The 14,983-nt window shown below is 43.2% G+C and overlaps 1 protein-coding gene across 1 annotated transcript in view; it reads right to left on the bottom strand.

Annotated features, from left to right (window-relative positions):
• brip1 (BRCA1 interacting helicase 1) overlaps positions 1–14,983 on the bottom strand; it is a 42,252-nt gene extending 27,269 nt beyond the window's left edge. Inside the window, exons 1-9 of the mRNA XM_086260592.1 lie at positions 14,724–14,983; positions 14,296–14,394; positions 13,413–13,524; positions 11,054–11,248; positions 9,016–9,158; positions 8,728–8,865; positions 2,031–2,303; positions 669–890; positions 33–232 (exon numbers count right to left, since the gene is read on the bottom strand). Of these exons, the coding sequence (XP_086116718.1) occupies positions 33–232; positions 669–890; positions 2,031–2,303; positions 8,728–8,865; positions 9,016–9,158; positions 11,054–11,248; positions 13,413–13,524; positions 14,296–14,388 (1,376 nt within the window). The 5' untranslated portion in view covers positions 14,389–14,394; positions 14,724–14,983. The remainder of the gene's footprint in view (positions 1–32; positions 233–668; positions 891–2,030; positions 2,304–8,727; positions 8,866–9,015; positions 9,159–11,053; positions 11,249–13,412; positions 13,525–14,295; positions 14,395–14,723) is intronic.

Here is a 14,983-nt window from a genome sequence, read left to right as displayed (position 1 = left end):
GGATGCGCAGAGAGACAAATGCAGTCACTGACTTGATCAGACTGTAGCAGAAGCCCCTGAGCAGCTCGTGTTTGGAACGTCGGATGTTGTTGTTGACCATGCTGTCCAGCTCGTCTCTGGACATCAGCAGACTCTTGTAGTCCAGTGTGTAGCTGGCGCTCTCCCTCGCACAGTCCTCAATGTTGTGGGCCTCATCCAGTACCAATATCTGGCCTTCCAGGTCAATCTCCATCTGGTGGAGATGGAAAGTAAGACAGAATCAGTGGCCTGCGATCTGGTTTGTTGGTGAGAGAAATTTACTCAAATCTATTTGTACAGTTTGAAATGTACACATTCAAAGTGGTTCACAGGCAAATATCAGGGAAAACGGAACATGGCGATCAGATATAGTAACAGTAGAAACTACAACAATGGTGTCATAGCTCTTTAATGTGGATTCATTAACATGCTGTAAAATTAAGTTGACTTTTGCCTCGTTTCCGTGGTTTTACATACGGAGTTTGCAACGCCACCACAGCCTGTAAAGCTTTTAAATGAAGGGGACAGGTTTCACCATCTTACGTCTACAAATCTGAGTTTGGACGTGGTCATACTGATGAAGTTACTTGAACAAATATTTTTGCTGACAGTCCAGAGCTGCTCCTCCCGCTCTTCCAAACTCTACTCACGCTTTCTCTGATCATTGGGTCCAGCAGGTAGTTATACGGACAGAAGATGATCCAGGCGCTCTGCATGAGCTCACGGGCAGCAAAGTAGGAGCACGAGTGAAGCCGTTTGCCCAGAGTCACCAGCTCCTCAATGTCCCAGGCTGCCCGCAACCCATGGACATGTTGTAGAGTGTTCTGGTCCCGCATCCTCTGCACACCGTGGTAGTAGCGGCAGGACCTTCCCTGCAACGCATACACAGTGTTACAACAAGGTGTAACATCTCCTATATGTTACCAATTCAAAGGTTCATTTCTAAAACTGGGACTGTAAGATTTCGTAAAACATTGAAAAAACAGTCTTGATTTTTCTGAAACTCAAAGTTTGAAGCTTTTCTATTGAAATTCATCGTCCGAGCCACAGCCCCTGGCAACGTACTGGGATCACTGGCTTTCTTGTTTCCAACATGTGACACAAAACTGTAAAAACTAGTAAAAAAGAAATAAAAATCTGATTTGAACTTGATTCTAATGCTTTTACTTTTTCACAGCTACTCCACATGGTTACAATATCTAACATTTGTTGCATTTCTGTGTTGCTGTTCAGTCTCAAGTTTCCACTCTGTCCAGAGGTGACATACAGAACTTCAGAGGCTGCCTCTGATCAGGTGTTGCAGCAGCTTAAATGTCCTCACTCATACAGTGAATGTAAGCGGCGTGTAAAGAAGCGCCATCTCATGTACCAGCCCTCAGTTACTCTGTCAGCGAAGCTTTCGACGTCCCACCCTGTCCTTGGTGAATTTGCAAAGGTAACCTCTGACACAATAATAAAATAATCTCTGGATGAAACGGCGCGGTGCTACGCTCGACACTCTGCTGACACTGAGGCCTGTCTGCTGAAGGCGAGTTGGAGGATTAATGACCTCTCGAGCAGTCGGAGGGCGTTATGACTAACGATGGCATTAGCTGAACCATGAATCTCTGAGCGTGTGCAACATGGTAACCAGAGCCGACCCTGAGGTGATGAAGACACATTGTATGATTGACACACAGTAAGGGGTTAAGGCTGGGACAGTCATTTCATGTGGGAAGCAAACACCTGCAACGACACTGTGATTGACTCCTTACAGCAGGCGCCTAAACTCTGCCCAGTTTAGGAGACTACAAGCGTCTCATGCCTCTAAAAAGCATTTTCCTCAGTGGCTCTGACAGAGTGTTAAAGTGTGTTCTTGCTGCTCCTCTGGGTCGATACTGATGGCAATTACAAACAGGCATGGGCAGTGAGCTGCTAGCTTGTTGGAGCAACGAGTGAATCTGCCTAACACATGTTGCAGGACAGATTCACTGCGAGAGTCTGCGTGTGTGTGTGTCAGTGTTCATCCTCACATCCTTGGCCTCCAGCAGATCCTTGCAGCGTTCATTGCGGTTTGCGTGAGGCACCACGTCTGGGTTGACACAGGTGTGGTCTCTGCTGGATAAGATGGTCATAGGCACGCCGCAGTAAAGGGTGCGCTTCAGCTCATGGGTGATCTGAGTTATCTGTTTATGTGTGCGAGTGCCAAAGAAGATCTTTGGAATCTTTCTTCTGCCATCTTTCTCTTTATCCTTCACGCCATCCTCGGTTGAAGCGCACGGGCACTGCGAGCAGGGTTCAGGAGCCTAGTGGGAGAAAATCATATAAATACTAATACTTGGCACTTTTGTTTAACAGCATGAACCAGATGTTGCTTCAGGAACTGAAAAACATGCCAATGCCAACTGTTGCTTTATGATAAATATCACTGGTCCACAGCAGAAATCAAAGGCCACTAGTATCGCAGTCTTAAATCTCATTTTCTTGCCTTAATTCTGGATTTTCTGGAATAAATAAGACACATTTTCTTCTCCATCACTGCTTGCTTTGGCCTAATATTATGTATGTGAACATTTTCAATGAATTATGAGGAATATCACAACCACCTCGACACCGTTTTGCTCCTTTGATAAACACACAGGCAAGCATAAAGAATTTGCATCCATACACAAGGTGTCCCGTCACTTTTCACCAGGTGACCTTCTCTCTCTGAAAGATGATAGGTCACCATTGTGGTGGCTGAAAAAAATCTAATTGGCTGTCCGGCGGCGCGGTGGATCCTTTTTTCCTCCGGGTCACAGGTGAAGTGCAGCCGGCATGGCTTATGAAACTGATCCTCTTTATGTGTTCGGCCGGTTTTTGTTCTGTTTTAAGTCATCTGATCTTTGATCACTCGCACATATAATGTAAAATCATTGGCTTCTCCAGCCAGGAGAGTACAAATCATTATCAGTGTTATCAGCCTTTAATATTAATCTAGTCTCTCGGAGAATAAAGTTAAATGTATCCCAGCGAACTGATGAAAAGCTGATTTACAAAAACATTTATTTATTCACTTAAATTCATTTATTTCTACCAGACTTTTTTCTTTAATAACATTTTGTAGTAGAAACATTTTCTGTGCTACATTTATTTTGAAACACCCCAGCTGAACACGCAGGTTATGGAGATTATTAACATTATATTTTATTTATGTAGCAAAAGTTCAAAAGAAGCAGCATCTCTTATTATAATTATGGGAGAGCCATTAGGTATTCATGTGTCATCTACACGGCTCTCCACCATCATCCACCCTGAAACCATCAAACACATCTTTGTTCACTTCAGCAACATCAGAGGTGTTTCTGCTGGTCTTTCAAACGTCTTATAGAGGATATGCAAAGTCTAAATTATATAAATTCATTAGTGCTAAAATGCTGAATGGTCTCATGCTCTGATCACCTGATCTGATGTGCAGCAGACGTCACAGTTGCTTAATATATATAAAATGCTACGATCTAGAAATCTAGCTCATTTCCATCTCCGTGGTCATTTCCTGGGCCCTACTAGAGTAGCTTTGCATTTTTTTTCCAGCATCATAATAAACCCTATTTATCTTATACTATTCACCCTTAGTCTTTTAAACTTGTCTTCTTTTTTGCTGTAGTTCACAAACAAGGTTAGAACAGCAGCGTGCAGGGCAGTCTGAAGCTTTTCTCAAACATGCTGTGTTTGATGTGAGCAGCCACTATTCTAATAATACACATAGTACATGAGAAAAAACAAAGAGAAGCAGAGCCTGCAGTCCAGGGGAAGAGTATTTTATCCCTTCAATTCAGAATTAACAGAGGATGAAAAGCTCCGCGTTCACTGATTTCACACTGTGTTAATGAAGAAAGCTGTTTAAGGGCAGCAGAGATCTTTACTGACATGACAGCCTTTAAATTGTTAACCAGCTAACAGTATAAGACCAAAAGGTCATCGCTGATACAGACACCTTATCCACTACATGATATCATACTTTCCGTTAGCACAAAATAAATGAGGGCTAACGTGTTTAAGTCAGAGTTCTGTGCAAATTATATGAAGGATCCACGTAAGAATGACTGGTATGTGATGTCATGCGTTGCAGCTTATCACGAGGATGAGGAGGTAGCACTTCTGACGACAGACGAGCGGCTCCAGTTACCCGGTGGCTCAGATTTTCCTAACGTGTTTGCCCATCAAATATTACAATGTGTGTTGGAGTGCAGGCCAAAGAAAGCCCTGAGAGAGCCGCCTCTCAGAGTTAAGAGGGATAACGAGCCCTGAGCCCATGTGAAAAATAAACAGAGGTGCTGCGGGGCCCCAACACCAGTTCGAGTTACCTTTCTCTGCTGAAACAGTTACGCTCCACAGTCTGGGCCCCGGGCCCGATCACCTTACCTGCTGCTGCCACGTTAAATAGAGCCATCCAAATATCCTGCCCCAAGATGGCCAATAATTACTTATTCATTGGCAGGTGGGGGGAGGAGGGGTGGGCTGGAGCAGTGCAGAAGGGCTGGCTGATGAATAGAGGCCCTTGTGAAAAGCTGCAGCAGGAAACAGCTGACACAAGAGTATCCTTTTACGCGGCTGCCTCCTGAGATGCCAGGACAACAAGGCTTCGAGCCTGGCCCCACAGCCCAGAGCAGACACCCCCTAGAAAGGAATGCAGATAACTGGCAAAAAGGCCAAGAGGGGCACAACCCTGCTCAGCAACAACAGCATAGTCCTGAACATGGTTCTCTTCTGAACCTGGAGCAGCTCCGTTGGTGTTACTCTGAGTGTGCAGCTACCTGCGGGAATACCCTCATGCTCATCAATGCTCTTACTAACATTGCATTTACAGGTCCACTGCATGGCACAGAGGTACTTTCAGCTGCTTTGCTACACTAAGCCTGCAGGGCACACCTACTCTGCCAGGTGTAAGCGCACGCAGCAGCGAGAGCTCTGGAACTGACAGAACAGAGGTCAGCAGAGTTACCGAACACCTCCGAATATTCACAGGTAGGCTACTGTTGCTCTGCTCCCTGCCAACACCTGAGAGATGGAAATCTCACACTCCGGGGGGCCAGTCGGAGGGCACACAGGGGCTGCAGGCAGTTGATCACTGAGGTATCACTGGCGCCTCTCGCTGGACGCCAATTTGCTCCTCATTCCACAGCTTTCGAGAGGCCTGGAATTCATTCTAGTAAGGGTGGTCTTCAATAGCAAATAACTCTGAAGACATGACACCCAACACCCCCGCCTCCCGATATGGCCACAGCGTGCAGGTAGGGGCCCTGGCAAATACCTGCCCTCCAAAGCACCTGTTTATCCCTCGGGCGCAGTAACCAGCAGGTGAACCCCATTCAATATTTATCCCCGTGGCTTTCACAGATCAGCAGCCCAGGCGAGGCAAACCCTCTTAATTAAAACTGGAGCTTGCTTCAAAGGGCCCCATTCAGGCCGTCAGTCAGCGCTCACAGGACAAAAGAGCCCGGGTCACGTAGCTGCAGGGAAACCAGAGAAGGACGCACTTCTTCATCTTCACTTTCCCTCCTCCTCTTTTTCCACCTCCCACCATCTGATCCCAGCCACACACCTGCGGCAGGTTACGATGAAGTTGTGAGAGTGTAACCACCTCTGCAAGCTGTGCTGCAGCATCCTAAAGCCAAGCACGCCTCAATCATTAGGAGCAACTTGGTAGTCTGTCCAGAGAGAACCTCCAGATATCCACTATTGATCACTTTTGTTTTTGCCCGTCCCGTTCACAATTATTGTCTGAAGGCCAAGAAAAATGCCCAACGGATTTGTTTTCCCAAGTGGATCATTATGGCTTTGCCAGACTGGTCCACCTGATTCATCTTTATTATTTATTTATTTTTTACTTTGAAGTTATTACAATCTGAACAGTTATGACCGAGGGATGGGAAAGATGTAGACAAAAGAAGGGCAAGAAGAGGAGAGGGAAATAAAAACAGAGGGGAAGAGGGACAGAGAGAAAAGACGGGAAAAATCCACTGCTGCAAAAAAGAAGAAGAAAACAAACAAAAAAAGAGAAGAAGACGGTAGGAGAACCGCAGCAATAAGCAAGATGAGCATAAGTATAGAGGCAGCAGCCAGGCAATATAGTGTGTCTGTGAACACCTGTGCGCTTGTGCTCCAAAGGTTTCTACATGTAACGATCTAACAGTAGGTGTGGGGAGCCACAGCCCTGCCAGCAGGCATGGAGGAGATCTACTGATCACTAACGGTGCCGTGAGACCTTTGAGAACATGCTGTGACTGGTTCTGCTTCACACAGGACAGCGAGTAAAACTGCTGACTCATAAGAAATGCTCTGCATGGAGAAACTTGTTCTATCTTATTCTTCAAAAAATTCAACACATTTTGAATATTCTCAGTAGAAGCAGCTAAAAGAAGCAGTCGGCTTATTAATCAAAGTAAATGAATCAGCTACTATTTTAATAATCGTCTCAAAACTGTTTGGTTTTTTTGCATCTTTTGCAACACAGTAGCTTGTTACATTTTTTACTAATATGACTTCACATACAGTAAAACTCCCCAAAATATATACCAACAAATATGACACAGGAGTGATGGTGTTGCTAGTTGTTCAACTTCTGTTTGAACAGGTTGTTTCCCTTTCCAGCAGTTTGAACTGAACGTTGGCCGTCTGACATGACAGCACTGATTTCCCTCATACTGTAAAACTGCAGACTTTTACAGACTCAACAACATGAAGGTAAACCAACAATGACGGCCTGTAATATTAATTATTCAGTCTGTTTATCCTTAATAGACCAAAGAAATAATACTACATGATGCTAAATACTACTGTTTCCTAGAGGGGTGTCACCATAACAATCACTAGGATCACGTCAACAACCCACCTATGATAACGCTGTAAATTCTAATTTTGTGAAGTCATTCGATTCAGACTCGGCGCCAAGCACTTTCATTTTCATGTTAACAGAAAAGATAAATACAACCAGATTTCTGATGAATTTGACTCGTGACTTTTTTGCCATTACTTTGTTGTTTTGTAATGTTTCAGTAGTATTGTATAGATATTACAAGTGTTTGGCCCATTTTAGTCTCCGTTATAAAACGTTACATAAAAGGATCAGCGTAGTCTTGTATGTGCATGGATTCCTTACTCAGCTTTTCTGATAACTGCACTGCTGCAACACTGTTCAGACAAGTTCAACAGGTTATTTGTGATACTATCTATATATTACATTCCATAATACTGACAGATTTTCTTTCATTAATTAATTATGTTAGAGTCATTTTGTAGGGCTGACTGCTGATTACTAACTTTGTGTCTTTGAAAACAGGATGGTCCCATGTTTATCCACATTAGACATTTATTATGTTCAAATTCCTTTTTTTTGTGACACAAAAAGTTGATGGCACTCATATCCTTCCTCATGATTTCAATTCTTTTAAAGCCATTTGAAATAAAAACACATTTTATGGTGAAAGACATGAAAACAGCAGTGAAAAGTACAGCGCACACGCTGTTACATTTTCAGTTAGGCCGAAACAAGTTCGAGCCTCTGACCACAGTCTCTATCAATCTGGTGGAGTATACCGCCACCCAGTGGTGATGCTGATTATCTGAAAACCTCTAATATGATCGAAGCGAGAAAATCCACCATAAGAGGGTCAGCCCGCGGCACCGTGTAGCAAACCTTTAAAGCACAACTAACACCAGTGTAACGATGTCTCAGTGAGCCAGCACACAGGCTGGATCTGTCTCACACACAGCATTTTCACAAAGCCTCTGCAACAGAACATCTCAACTATCAGGCTCTGGTACGGTTGTCACGATACGGGAATTTCAAACAGAAGAAAACCACGGGGAAGATCGTGACCCCATCCTGGAACAACAAAAGCTGAAGAAGTCATATCCTGACTTGTTAACCTGTTAATTTTCAACAGATTTTCTAAACTCAAACAACTAATATTGGATTTAACAAAATAGGTATTTGAGATCAAGCTTGGGGGGTTTATTGATTTACAAATTGTTTAAATCATTTCATTACACATGGTGAAGTTAATTACTGTTTAAGTTACTGTAGAATTCAAAAGAAGAGCATTCATGACATTTGGATGAATTATAAATAAAGAAGCTATAATAAGCAGAGCGCTCACTGACAGACTGCAGCCATCACAGGCTGCATTGTAAAAATGACCTCACAGGTGGCTACAACAAAACAGGAAACACACTTTAATAAATGAATGTAAAAGCAGAAAAATTAGAGTTTGTCATGCTGTCTACATCCACCAGTCCCACTGCTGCGCCTCAGTCTGCAGCTCTGCTTTTGCTCTGATTGGTTCTCCACACTCTGAACTCTGATCAGCTTCACTTCCCCTGCTGCTCTGCACAGCCAGCAACCCTCTGCTTCTCCACGTGTCCGTGATCCGCTCTGTCACAGCTCAATATTCCATCTGCCAGTCGTGCAGTTTGCAATAATTATTAATCTTTTACCTGACTAGCGGCTATGTTAATAATAACAGATGGCTAATGTGGCTATCGGGTAATTGCTAATAGTTAAACAGCTAACGTTAACCCGTGTGCTGGTCAGGTTACCATTGATGATAACTGTTTAATATTTTAATGTGGTTGAAATGGGAGCTGATCTCTGAAATTCCTCCTAAAGTGGTGTTCAGTGTTATGAACTTTAACTACTTCAGCTATTAGTGAGGAGAGGACCTGTGAGCCTGTCTGGATCGTACTCACGCAGGAAGTAGAGGAACAACCGGGAGCTTGGTGTTTCGTCTCGGCATTCCAACTCTGAGGTCCCGCTGGCTGGTTTTCCAGCTCCGGCTCATCGTCTGTGAACACGACTCCCTTCTCCAGTCGCTGCCTTTTACGGCTCTGAGAAGCAAACACAGGAAACTTTACTGATCTGTGCATTTCTTATTCTAATGAAACCAGCACAGAAGCTGCTAATGCTGCATACGATCACTGTTTAAATGTAACGCAGAGTAAATCTGGTGTTAGTGAACAACAGGCATCGGTGCCTACCGTGTTCTCTGCAGTGCGGATGCGTTTCCTGTCTTGCTGGAAGTCATCATCTTTCACACAGTCGGAGCTGAGAGATGCCTGGAACTTCTCTGACAGTCGAGAGGCTAGAGACTGTTTTCTTCCTCCTTCTTCTGGGAGAAGCACTAAAACACAGAAACAACACATGCAAATGGATGTTTTATATACAGTTAGTAAGATAATCTTCTACACTGGTTTAATGAAATGCTTTAAGTGTCACAAGCCTCTGTGATGAGTCCTTTAACAACTGTGCCGTTGTTGGGAGGCACCTGTTGCTCCAAAACACTGGTGTTGGTTTTTAAGAGCTTAAATAATTTAACTAAATTAAATTGATGTAATTCGGACGCCAATCTCCTGGTTAAAAATGTGTAAATTTCCTTTAAGTCCACCAAAAGGATTCTAAAGAACGTATTACTTTATAACCGAGCTAATGAGGATACACAGGGTCGACTGACTATATAACAAAAACATTGTAACTGTGAGTCGTTGTCATTCTAATGCCAAAGTGAAAGTTATGCCGAGGTTAGCTGGTCGTTGTTGTAGTTTTTCTCTGTATGTTCTGCTGCTGCATTTCCAGATGACTTCATATAAAAACTAAAGTTAAGACACAAATCTGGACTAATGGTCCCAGGGGGGGTTTTGAGTATCGATTTTCCGATTAAAATCGATTCTAGCTTGAAATGTGATATCAATTCATTAAAATCCTGAATCGATTTTTAAATATACATTTATTTAGCCTGAAACACCAGAATCTCAGGTTAAACCTCACAAGCTTTCGACAGACACCAAACAGCTAAAGTGAGAGCAGGCACAGGGATTCTGCACAAAGACAAACGCAAAGCGCGGACCCGCCAACGCATCATGAGGTGTCGGCTTTCCCGACGGCGTGTCCGACCGTGGACGTGCCGTCGGGGCTGAAAGCCGACAGCTCACAGATTCTGATGCGTCGGCGGGTCCGCGCTTTGCGTTTACGTCTTTTTTTGCGTTAGATTCTGAGTGGCAGGTTTTGTCTCTCCAACCATCCCCCTGACTTTTCCTGTTTTGCTTCCACCACGGTGAAAATCGCACTTCCTGCAGAGCTCTCTGTCTCTCTGTGTACTTCGAGAACAGTTTCCCATCTAAAAATCTCTGTTTTCTGCATTATTCGCTTGCTTGTTACGCACCAGTCTACCGTTATGTACAGCGCTGTCGGCCAGTTTTTCTTTTTTTAATTTAACTGACTTCCAACAAGAAAGTCGTAATAAAATAACTTTGCACTTCTGTGTTTTATCCTCAGTTACTTTGACACAAAGGCATCTGCTGTGATGCTCACACCTCTGATGACGTCTCACAAGTGTCAGCTGTCTTTTTATAGATATAAAAATATAGAGATGTGCTGATAAATGCTCAGAATTATAATATTTCTGACTGTCTGAGGCAAAATTTTCCCGATTCAAATCAAATCAAATCGTGGATCGAACCGAATCGATCCTAGAAATCAGTGGCGACACCCAGCCCTAAATGGCAGTAAGTGAAAGGGTGATTTAATTAAGGACATGTTCAAATATCAGTCATCCTTGGAACTGTTGTGATTGATTGGATAGTCCGTGCAAGGAGAGACATACCCACTCTCCCTCCTATTTAATTATTCTGCCCACAGAAATAACATTACTAATGCCAGAATTTCAGATTTGCTCGTCTGAATTTCTACTCGAATGCCCCTTAAAGACGGACTTTAAGTCAGAGCAGCCCAACCAGCCCCAATTTAACAATCAAAGATAGTGGCAGTGGACATAAACACCAGTAAAACTGTGAACCGTATCTGTGCTGACACAAATAAGCCATACACAGAGCACTGACCGGGTTCTGCAACGTTTTTAAGGACAAAAACCAAACGCTGCACTGTGTAACATAAAACTGCAGGTGATCAACAGCTAACTACGAGTTAATCGAGTGACTAGTGGCTGCAGGTACCATTGTAACAACAGGAGTACAGGTTCAGGTACTGTATGTTTCACAACTAAAACCCAGGTCTACTTACTGGGTTCTTGTGCTGAAGTCGACGGCTGAGCCGTGTCTTTAGAGGGTGACACAGTGAGGTCCACAACAGCATGTTTGTCTGCTGCTGTTGCCTTGTTCCTGCTGGATTTGCTGTGACACCCACACTTGCAAGACGTGGGGGAGTCGGACTTGTGGCTCTTGTCTGGACCGGTGCTTCCTCCTTCCTGCAGTTTGGCTATAATCCGATAGTGAAACAGAGAACTGTCAGTAACATTGACCCTGAGTGGCTATTAGTTTTTTGTGTATAAGAAAAAATTAAATTATACTTACAAGAAAACAGTAAGAACAAAAGAAATGAGTCAGTGGTTAAACTAAAGTCTTAATTTACCCATTTTGCTCAATATTTTTATCACATGAATCATAATTTAAAATAATCCGTACTGATCTTAATCCATTGTTTGAAATAAGTCATTTTAGCTCCCTCATCATTACCTTTAATCTAATATTGTTTTAATAGGCTGCCAATCATAAACAAGAGGTACAGTGGGGCAAAAAAGTATTTAGTCAGCCACCGATTGTGCAAGTTCCCCCACCTAAAATGATGACAGAGGTCAGTAATTTGCACCAGAGGTACACTTCAACTGTGAGAGACAGAATGTGAAAAAAAATCCATGAATCCACATGGTAGGATTTGTAAAGAATTTATTCGTAAATCAGGGTGGAAAATAAGTATTTGGTCAATAACAAAAATACAACTCAATACTTTGTAACATAACCTTTGTTGGCAATAACAGAGGTCAAACGTTTACTATAGGTCTTTACCAGGTTTGCACACACAGTAGCTGGTATTTTGGCCCATTCCTCCATGCAGATCTTCTCGAGAGCAGTGATGTTTTGGGGCTGTCGCCGAGCAACACGGACTTTCAACTCCCGCCACAGAGGTCTGGAGACTGGCTAGGCCACTCCAGGACTTTCAAATGCTTCTTACGGAGCCACTCCTTTGTTGCCCGGGCGGTGTGTTTTGGATCATTGTCACGTTGGAAGACCCAGCCTCGTTTCATCTTCAAAGTTCTCACTGATGAAGGAGGTTTTGGCTCAAAATCTCACGATACATGGCCCCATTCATTCTGTCCTTAACACGGATCAGTCGTCCTGTCCCCTTGGCAGAAAAACAGCCCCATAGCATGATGTTTCCACCCCCATGCTTCACAGTAGGTATGGTGTTCTTGGGATGCAACTCAGTATTCTTCTTCCTCCAAACACGACGAGTTGAGTTTATACCAAAAAGTTCTACTTTGGTTTCATCTGACCACATGACATTCTCCCAATCCTCTGCTGTATCATCCATGTGCTCTCTGGCAAACTTCAGACGGGCCTGGACATGCACTGGCTTCAGCAGCGGAACACGTCTGGCACTGCGGGATTTGATTCCCTGCCGTTGTAGTGTGTTACTGATGGTGACCTTTGTTACTTTGGTCCCAGCTCTCTGCAGGTCATTCACCAGGTCCCCCCGTGTGGTTCTGGGATCTTTGCTCACCGTTCTCATGATCATTTTGACCCCACGGGATGAGATCTTGCGTGGAGCCCCAGATCGAGGGAGATTATCAGTGGTCTTGTATGTCTTCCATTTTCTGATGATTGCTCCCACAGTTGATTTTTTCACACCAAGCTGCTTGCCTATTGTAGATTCACTCTTCCCAGTCTGGTGCAGGTCTACAATACTTTTCCTGGTGTCCTTCGAGAGCTCTTTGGTCTTGGCCATGGCGGAGTTTGGAGTCTGACTGTTTGAGGCTGTGGACAGGTGTCTTTTATACAGATGATGAGTTCAAACAGGTGCCATTCATACAGGTAACGAGTGGGGGACAGAAAAGCTTCTTACAGAAGACGTTACAGGTCTGTGAGAGCCAGAGATTTTCCTTGTTTGAGGTGACCAAATACTTATTTTCCACCCTAATTTACCAATAAATTCTTTACAAATCCTACCATGTGGATTCATGGATTTTTCTTTCACATTCTGTCTCTCACAGTTGAAGTGTACCTCTGGTGCAAATTACTGACCTCTGTCATCATTTTAGGTGGGGGAACTTGCACAATCGGTGGCTGACTAAATACTTTTTTGCCCCACTGTATAAACACCAAATCGGTGGGGCTTCTATACTCACAGCCAGAGCTATGAGCGGCTCTGGCACCATAAAGAGTTAAGAGCAGAAAAACTTTAAGACCTGGTTTTAGACTCACAGGGAGTCTTCGTCCATACGCTAAGCTAAACAGTTTTATGAGTATCCACTGGAGCAGTTTAAATGTGACAGAAAAAGCAGATTTCATTGTATAGATAAAGTGCAAGTATATCATCCAACTTGAATTTTACATGTACATGCACTCAGTCATACCAGGCTTACCAAACTGTGCATGCTGCCAACCCAGGGCTGAACAAAGCAACGCCAAGCTCTTTCCACTTCCAGTTGGAGACTCTAGTAAACAGTACTGCCCTGTGTTCAAACCTCGTACAATCTACAAAACAACAGAGAAGAGCTAAGTTAAAACATACAACGCTGAAGTGAAAAACAATGAAATGTCCACTACAGCCACGGTTTATGCTCCACATTATAATGTTCAGGGTGATTTTTGTTTTAACCAGTTATCACGTTCCCTGCGAGCTAATGTGAATGTGAGATTAGGATCTTGGAGGACTGTACAGGAGTATGTCTAGGATGGGTGAAAACCTCCCTTCGCCTATCTCAAGGGAAACATGTTATTAAGCTTGCAGGTGTAGCAGTCTGTTTGCTTTGTGCAAAGGGTACATGTGACTGTGCAACCATACCAAACTTTATGAAGAACTTAGGGAGAAGACCCAAACTTACATTTTCAAAATGCAAATACATGCATAAGTCAGACAAAGGAACAGCGAGGTTTGCAGGATCGTAGTAGAAACTATGCTATGATTGCATGTTGTGTATTTAGCTTATAATAAAGTGGTTTTCCTGTAAAAATTGTTTTGATATCCAAACTTAAAAAAAAAAAATCAAGAAAAAAAACACATTACTAAATAATAATGTATAATGAACAGTACTAGTAGTGAGTCAGATCACAGCAGACTGTTGTTTTTTTTGGTAAAATATTTTAATAATGTAGTGAAGCAGTGCATCAGGAGGTGAGCGTCATTTAATCAGCATTAAGTGTGGTTTTGAGTTTTTTCATGACCAGAGACATTGAAAGAAAGACACGTGTAGCCTGGCACAGCCTCTGTCACTGCACAAGCAAGCACAGATGGATGCGACTCACTAAATTCATCATAGCCAGCTGGGACGGGTAAGCCTTGCAGGGGAAGTGGATCTTCACCCCTCCAATGGTGTACTCCACTGGTGATGAAGTCATGCTCGCCTGTCCCGACAAAAGTTCAGAGTAACACGAGTTAGGTGTGTAAGGTACAGTAACATACAACTAACGCACTGCGAAGTAGCCTGCAGTAGTTACACTATTTCTTCTGTCTGAAGACGTCACCCAGATAGGTAAAGCTGGAGAAAGTGATGCGTTAGCTTGAACGTTTTTGCTCGAATACCAAGCAAGAGCTAATACTACGAGCTGCACCATTACTGTACTACTAGAGTATCCCATGGTTACACTGGTCACGCCTGTCACTAAAGACATATATTTGCATATTTGTAAACAAAACAGCAAAATATACAGCTGTTTACATCTTCTTTACTTACTGTGATTCTTCCCGCTCTCACAAATCACGCTAAGGATCCGGACAGGAAGTCGGCTACATTGCACATTAAAACTTCACGCGAAAGCTTTCAAAATAAAACTGGTATTGGAAAAGATCACGAAACATGTTGTACGTTAAATTCCCATTTGCTCTATATTCTTTTGACATGTTAACTTATACAATTCTCAGAAGTTAGGCAACGTTAAAAATACGTGTGCAATAGTGTGTACAATAATGTAAATTCATCCCGCTATTTTACGC

The sequence above is a fragment of the Aulonocara sp. 'chitande type north' Nkhata Bay genome, linkage group LG14 (assembly GCF_057382095.1).
Source record: "Aulonocara sp. 'chitande type north' Nkhata Bay isolate Kocher_YH1m ecotype deep benthic linkage group LG14, A_spYH_male_GT1.1, whole genome shotgun sequence".
NCBI lineage: Eukaryota > Metazoa > Chordata > Actinopteri > Cichliformes > Cichlidae > Aulonocara > Aulonocara sp. 'chitande type north' Nkhata Bay.
The sequence above is the reverse complement of the archived record's forward strand: the minus strand, read 5'-3'. Positions and strand labels throughout refer to the sequence as shown.